Source organism: Lolium perenne, chromosome 2 (assembly GCF_019359855.2).
Source record: "Lolium perenne isolate Kyuss_39 chromosome 2, Kyuss_2.0, whole genome shotgun sequence".
NCBI classification, from domain to species: domain Eukaryota; kingdom Viridiplantae; phylum Streptophyta; class Magnoliopsida; order Poales; family Poaceae; genus Lolium; species Lolium perenne.
The window spans coordinates 324,314,674-324,323,278 of record NC_067245.2 but is presented as its reverse complement, the minus strand read 5'-3'; the positions used below and the strand labels follow the sequence as shown (position 1 = coordinate 324,323,278).

Here is an 8,605-nt window from a genome sequence, read left to right as displayed (position 1 = left end):
TGGTGTGATGTCAGGGTATTGGCTCTGTTCATTCACCCCTCTTCATCGGTGATGTAGGAATAGCGAGCCGTCGTTAGTTTGGTGGCTTCAGTTCGATCTTTGTAATTCTCTTTGTAAGGTGTTGTGAATAATCTAATAAAAAAGCCGTGTGCATCCCTTGGATGCAGAAGCTGGGGTGATACTTCCCGCTTTTCGAAAATATATATCACGCTGGCACTAAAAAACCCAGTCAATAGAGTGGGCAGGAGGATGCGCGCGTAACTCCAGTGAACGCGGGAAAATTCCGCGCGATAAAAGCTTTAGCGTGTGGGATAAAACGCCTATACAACGTGGGATAATTTGGGCGTCGACTCTCGCGCATAAACAGAGCTCGCCCGCCGCTCAACCGTCGAGGATATTTCACTTCCCACAAAAAAAAAATTACCCACCGACTGCCACGCGCCGCACCGCTTCGTCGTCTCCCCGCTGCTCCACCGCCCCTTCCCGCCCCCTTCCCTCCAACGCCGGGATGTCGCCACGCTGCAGCTGACCGCTGAGCTCGTCCGCCTTCCATGGTGTGCGCGTGTGGCTGAATGGTTTTCCACATTCTACTCCACGCCTCCGGCTTCCACCTGTCGCTGGGCACCTACGAGAGTGTGCACGAGACTGTGCCCGCGTACGACGCAGTGGCATGGCACCTCGCCCACCGATGGTGTGACCTGAATTTCCATGATGTCAAATCGCTGGTCGAGGCGGAGATTGTGGCTGGGCCTCCACGCCTCATCACCGACGAGGACCGTCTCCACCACCGCAAGGCCCAGCGGCGGCTCGCCATTGCCATGGCAGACGAGCGTGCCATGGAAACCTGGCACGCGAACTTCCCCCAAGACGTCGTCGATGAGAAGGAATTCTTCGCATAGAAGCGAGCGGAGAGGAGGGCGATGAGGGTGGACCGACGTCGATTTAGTTTTATTTTCTTACGTTAACACCTTCATTGAGAACATCTTTCTCGAGAAAATACCAATGGTAAGAAAATCAGTAATCGTTAACTGCTCGATCGGCTCGGGAGTATTGAATAATCGGAATTCGGACGATTAACTGATTTAATCGGTCATCTATTAATCACTGCAACCTACACAAATTGGTACCCAAAATACGTCTATATAAGAAAGAAAGAAATAGTATATGGGTCTATATGCATGTCCTACTTTTCTATACCCCAAAATCCCATTAAAGCATGTACGCTTCTGAAAGGGCATGGTGCCCCATGTGTGATTTTGGTAATTAATAACAATCCCTATGAACTAATGGTTGTATTGAGATTCTCTCTTAGGTCGTGTCCATAGGCAATACTTGAGTCATATGTTGGTATCAATGTTGCAATATGAAGAAGATCGAGTGCAACGTAGAAGACGGATGAAGACAGTGTTGAAGAGGGATAAAGATGGTGTAGAAGATGGATGAAGATAGTGGCTTGTAGAAGATGGATGAAGACGGTGACGTGTATGTTGGAGAAGTTGGATGAAGACGTGGAGTGTGATACGTCTCAAACGTATCTATAATTTTTGATACTCCATGCTTGTTTTACACCAATTTGTATAAGTTTTGCTCATACTTCGTTGCACTTTTATATGTTTTCCGGCACTAACCCTATTAACAAGATGCCACAGTACCAGTTCCATGTTTTCTGTTATTTTGTATTTCAGAAAAGTTGTACCGAAAATATTTTCGGAATTGGACGAAACAAAAGCCGAAGTCAATATTTTTCTGTAACGAAGACAGAGTCCAGAGGGGGGTCGAAGAGGAGCCACAGGGCGTCCACGTCATGCCTTGGCGCAGCCAGGCCTAGGCCCGCGGCAAGGGGTGGTGTGGGCCCCCCAGGGCTCCACCGACCTCGCCCTTCCGCCTATTTATTCACGATCTTGGGAAAAACCTAAACACCCGAGCCTCCATCCACGAAAAGATCCATCGCGGCCGCCATTGCAGATCCTAGCTCGGGAGGGTTCTGAAGCTCTTCCCGGCACCCTGCCGGAGGGGGAAATCATCGCCGGAGGCATCTACATCGCCATGTCTGCCTCTGAAGTGATGCGTGAGTAGTTCATCCCTGGACTATGGATCCATAGCAGTAGCTAGATGGTTGTGTTCTGTAATATCCCAGGTTTAGAGGCTACAAAATGAGAGAACACCAAAGTGTGCATTGCATTCATGCATAGAAATTCCGGGAAATTTTCGCGCTATCAAATAAAACTTACCACAGTAACTGAAGTTTCACTTGACTTGGTGGAATTGAAGTAGATCATCAAGTCAAGCGCTATAAACTTCACTGTGATCTTTGCTAAAACCTTGTTTCGGGTAGAGATGATTTGATCTATGTATTAGATCAAATGGAATTAGATTTACAACAACACATTCTTTAAGAATCAAACCCTAACTTATTAACACTTAAAAGTTAGCAACTACCTTTATGTGTAATTTAATTCAATTTTAAACTCATTACCAAATAAGGTAAACCACAGGGTCTAAAGTGCATAAAAGCCACACATTCTTATTTAAATCATAACTTATTAAATATATGGAATATCATAAAACTAAATCCGTTTACATTACGAATTATAGTTCAAACTATTTGAATAAAACTAACTATGAGTATTTTGAAACTCATATGATCATGCCTTGGTGAATTTAAACACCAACTATTCAAAATTGAGAAATAACCCTCAACCTTGACCTTTTGACCAATATTATAACATAAATCCAATCATACATGATATGGTGCATTATTCACAAGTATAAAAGCATTCACAAGATATTTAGTAACAAATGCCACTTGGTATCCAAAAATAAATCATAAGAGAGGATAATGATCATACCACATAGGATGAAAATATCTACATGACTTGCATCCCAAGCTATGCCACCTCATACTCAAAGGATTGCTATGGATGAGGGCATGACAACCAAGCACCTTACTCATGAAACCAAAACAAGAGTCACCCACCTATGTATCATGATACTAGAGCTTGCCCAAGCCTATAAAAGGAGCCACACCCTTCATCCATTTGATCATCTTGTAGCATGATACAAGAAAACAAACACATAGAGCCACTCCATAAATTAGCTAGGATCAAGATGATGAAGCTAGGAGGTGGAGGCATACCACAAGATGCAGGTTTATCAGATTTCCTGAAGAACAAGCTACAGAAGATTGCAAGGTAGAATTCCTAGGCAGACCATATATTTGCAAGATCAGATCATCTATCACATAAAATGATAGATCCCTAGCAATTAAACCCAGACCAATCCTCATGCCTTGTGTAGAGAAGTAATGATATTGTACTTAAACCTTGCTTATCCAAATACTAGGGACAACCCTAGCATTGCCTTGAAGCATGAACTCTAACCTAGTGAGGAGGATAACCCTAGCCAATCAAACATGATCAAAGCTTATGCCCATATCCTAATCCTAGTTGTGTATCACTTGGGTGATCACCACTAAAACCCTAGACCACCTTTGCATTTCAATCCAAGTATCACTCTGGATTATAAGCAGAACCCTGCCATACCTCATGCCTATTTGTACTTTAATTTAGTGGGGCTTATGCATAACCTTAAACCCTTTCACATAGGATCCACTTCACATAAAATGATAGGCCCTAACTTGTGTATCATGAATCCCAATTATAAATCAAGCCATAGATACTTAAGGCCTAAATGCCATTTGGTGAGTAGAGTGAAACCAATATCCAATTCTACTTTGCTTTCCAAATATCTTGCTTAGTGAACCAAATGAAATAGTATTTTATAAAATAGAATCATCATATAAATAGTTGATTTAACCATGAGGAATATAGGATCTATCCTAAATAATTTAAGCTTAAGCTTGTTAATGGAGGTTGGTGATTATAGAGTTTATTTCACCACTCTTCTTAAACCCTAGGAACCATCATACACATAAAATCATGAACCAATCCCATTCCTTTTACCATTTGTTAAACTCTAGACATAATTAACTTATATGTGAGTAATCACAATGGTTAAGCACTAGAAAAAAATAGAATATGTTCACCATGCACATGTTCTAAATTTTAAAGCATTTAAACAGATTTGATTCCTAAATTAAAAAGCAATTGAGTTGAACCCTAAAATTCATATCTATTTGAATTTTAAATTGTGCCTCATAAGAACGCAAAATTAATCAATTATAAAATGGTTTTTTTAAAACAAAACGATACAGTGAGTATCATTATCAAATTGTTTTGATATTCAAATAATTTAGAACCTGCAAAATAAAACAGAATTCAAATTTGAAATCAAATAGCAAATTCAAATCAGTAAATAAAAACAGAAAAGAAGAAAAAGAGAAAAGAGAGAGGATTACCTTACCTGGCCGAGCAGCCCGTAGACAGTCCAGCAGCAGCCCAAGACCCACACCAACTCCACGGCCCAGTCTAGCCCACAGCCTCGTACCGCTTCGTCGCTGGCACGAAACAAAATGAGGCGTCGTCTTCCTCCACGGCGTCGATAGCGCAGAGAAGAGCGCCGGCCACGTCGTTGTTGGCGATAGGGATCACCTCGGACGCGGCAGAAGCTTCCAGAACCCTCCTCTATATCTCTCGCGTCCGAGCCTATCAAAAACATCACGATTCGCACCCGAAACCCTAATCCGCATGAGCACCGCATCCTGGCCGCCGGTCGCCGATGCTCACCGTCGATATAGACCTCTCTAGAAGCTACAAATAAGAGGGAAGGATCGCCGAGATCTCCTTGATCTTCACCGCCACTCCATTTCCTCTCAGACGCTCTCTGTCCATCACTAACCTCCACCCACTGTCGCCGGAGTCGAGGACGAAGGTCAAGATTGGAGCCACCCCGGAGTCCGTGGAGTAGCTCGTTGGATGCGCCTGACGCCGTAGATCCTCCTGGCGGAAGGAATCGAGGAGGGGAGCTCGATGCGAGGTCAATTTCTTTTTTCCATTTCTCCGGCCATCGTCGGGCATGGTGAAATTGGGCTCGGTCCCATCCACAATCGACGTCACCACGCACTCCAATCGCTTCTGGGTGAGCTTGCGCACCCCTGGACCTCTCTAATCCTTCTCGGCATCATCTATATCCTCGTTTAGCCACCTCTCCGGAGTAGACCGCCGCAGATGGGTGCCGCCGGAGATGCTCCGGTGACCATCTGTCGGGGGTACCCCTACCATCATGATCAGCGTGTCGTGGGGATGCTAGAGCACTCATCCGCGCGTCCCAGGAGGCTCTGTAGCGTTGCGCCACCGTGATTTGGCCGCCGGCGTTTAACCGCCGGCAACGCCAGCGTGGTGGTGGGGCCTCGAGCATTTGTTGACTGGTCATTGCCATTGTGGCAATAGACCCAGTCAACGACCCCACCAGTCAATCTCTGTGGCTAGAACTGAATCGGTATCCTTAGTGTTTTCTATTTAAGTTAAAAACCAGAAAATAACTGAAACTTTACATAAATAAATAAAATTCATTCTAGCTCAGAAAAATGAAAATAAGATATCAAATTGTTCACAAAAATAAACTCTATTCAAATAAAATATAATATAAAAATGTTTGTCAAAATGAAAATTTAATTATTTTAACTTTATTAATTATGCCTTTTCATTTGTTTTAAATACAATTTGAATTCAATAATTTGTTTAGTTTCAAAAATAAATTATAACTAATCAGTAAGTAAATAAAACATTAAGATTACTTTTCCTTATCCTATTTTCATCAACTAAAATATTAGTGGTATTTCATAAACCCTAATTTGCAAATTACCATTTATTATTTCTTTTAATTAATAACAAAACAAGAAAATGTTAAGAACTAATATTAATTTTGGTATTTCACAAGTTGTTTATTTACTTAAACCTTTTCAATTAGCAATTTATTATTTTATAAACTTAATGACAATTATAAAACCCTTATTCCTGAATTAAACCGTAAATTGGTAATTATCTTAATTAATAAATCTTTTAAAATTAATAAAATGCTAATACCATTATTAATTTTGTTTCAAAGTAATTAGTAATCACAACTCCATTACCAAGTATCATTTTATAAATGATATCACAATTTAGAAACCCTAGTTCTAATATAAGAAAGGATCTTGATTCTATCATTTTATGTGATCACCCCAAATTAGAGGCAACTCTAAAACCCTAGTGTTTATCACATGTGATCATGTGAACCTCCCCTTTACCTATAGATCCTTATTATTCAACCAACAAATACATGCTCATGATTTAATAAAATAAAACTAGGACAATTCACATGAAGTCATCATTCCATGTCTTCATTCTTGAATAAACCTTGTATGATCCACTAGGGCCACTTTGGAGCAAACCCTAGCTTGTTACCCACATATTAGCACCACCTAAATAACCATCCTTTGACATGATACCATAAACAACCATAGAAATAAATCTACCAATACTTGCTGCTTATAGACCCATTCTATTTAAGAACCAACTAGTCCCTATTAGAGAACTAAATTAATGCAATAGTAAACCCTAGTAGCACTTAGCTCGTACTTGTAGTAACTCTAGTTCTTTATTAAACCTGTTCTTCAAAAGTTATTCTTTTGAAGTGTAGATGTCAATCAAACCATAGAAGCCCATAGTTCTTATTGGAACTACTTAGTATTCATTAATTCACATGTTCTTCAAAAGTTATTCTTTTGAAGTATAATATAAGTAATCATCAACCATGCCCTGTAGAACTTAAAACTGCCAACTACTCTTGACTTGTTATGCAATCATCATCCTTTTGTGTATATGCTTGTTATTATGCATTGTATCACTTGCTTATGCTATTCATATCACCAAATCCTAATAAGAACCTTGTTTGAGCACTATCCTAAAAGTGCAACACACCCTAAATAAATCTTTACAACTCATCCATCTTAAATCATCGAGGTTAGGTTACGCTCGGGACGATTGCATCTCATACTATGCATTATAGCATCTTTGCCAATTCTTTAAACATTGTCCTTACCGGACGATGATGGTATTTCAGCATTTGGAGTTCTCACGTATCGAAGCTTTTGCCTGCATAACCTGCAGTCAAGAAAGGCAAGTTCATCGCTTGCTCATGTCATTTGATTATTTTTCTCAAACTATATGCAAAGTACTATACTTATCACTCCTGCATTGAAAAGCAAAGTATTATTTTACAATTATGAATATGACTATGTGGTGGGCAATGGAACCATGGTATGTGTTGATTGGTGGAGGTTCCATTGCATGGGTACTACTCATCTAGGACTAAGTACCAATGCCGTCCAGTGATTCTAGCGTCGTACATATCGCGTTGACCATAAGATCTATAATGGCTCTGGGAAGCCAGCTGTATCTTTTCCCTCTTGCATATCAACGGACTTGATAGGGCCTGGCTGGGTGTTGGGGATAACACTGTAGTAGGTTGGAAGATCCTTTAAAATCCCCATCCGTGTGGATAAGAGGCTCTATCGTCTATGAGGGATTGTCCATAGTACACCGGGGGTAAAGCCGTATGATCGGGAGATGTCTACCAGGGGTGTACGGATGGACAAAACGGTGGGTATGCAAGGTCGCGGAGAAGGCGGTGTTTGGCTTGGATCTTATTCCTGGCCTCACACCAAGGAAGTGTGAACGGGGAAGAATTCTCCTGGTTGGCAAAAAGGATGAGGTCTCTTATGGGAAAAGTAACGCACCTCTGCAGAGTGTATCAAATTGTGGCTGTCACTCCCTGTTCTGGGAAGGGAACTACGAACGCGGCAGGAAAGGAACTCCATGAAGTTCTGTTTAACCTATGAAGACTGACAGGCATAGTTTTCAGAATAAAATAAACCTTTTGAAGAAATGATTATGAAAACTTGCATTCGCCTATGACTTTCTGGTCTATGGCTGTAGCTAGTGCATGATACACCTATTTCCTAATATGAACTTGCTGAGTACGCTCGTACTCATTCCCTCCCATTTGAACCCCCTTCTTAGATCAAGGCACCGAAGGAGAAACTACCGTGGAACTCAAAGACAAAGGAGTCAACTGCAACAAGATGAAGAATCCAATCAAAGAAGTCAATGGAGTCAACTTCTGTATCAGTTAGAGTGGAAACTTAGACTAGTAATAGAAGGGAACCTTTCCCTAATCCTAGCACCTAAGTAGCTAGAATTCTATAGCAAGCCTAGTATCTCTAGAGATAGTGATAGCAATAAGATAGATTACGAGTCGTTCTTCTGGAGCTTTATTTGAAGTTTTACCTCACTGTAAAGTAAGAGGCCGTGTTGATCTTATGTAAACAGTTCGTGTGTACTTCTATAGACATACCTTGGACTCGCATATGTTTCTGTTGTACCACTCTGAGGGATGTAATATGAGTGGAACGGTGTTTCACTTATGTTATGTCAACGACGTGCGTACTACACCATGCAGTGGTATGCTGGGTCACCACATCTTCTCCAATTTGTGCCTCATGTTTAGATCTTGTGAGCTGCCCTACATGATCAAGATCATCCTTATGTAACGCTACATGTTGTGTTTGCTGGGATCCGATGAATATTGAATACTATGTTGAGATCGATTATATATTCTTGTCATATGTTATTTGTCATCTTCCATGCTCTCCATTACTAGTAGA

General features: G+C 41.1%; 1 protein-coding gene across 1 annotated transcript; it reads left to right on the top strand.

Annotated features, from left to right (window-relative positions):
- The first annotated feature begins 572 nt into the window (after nt 1-572).
- LOC127329701 (uncharacterized) lies at nt 573-899 on the top strand. The gene has a single exon (XM_051356172.1). The coding sequence runs from the start codon at nt 573-575 to the stop codon at nt 897-899; it is 327 nt and encodes a 108-aa protein (XP_051212132.1).
- The last annotated feature ends 7,706 nt before the right edge of the window (nt 900-8,605 follow it).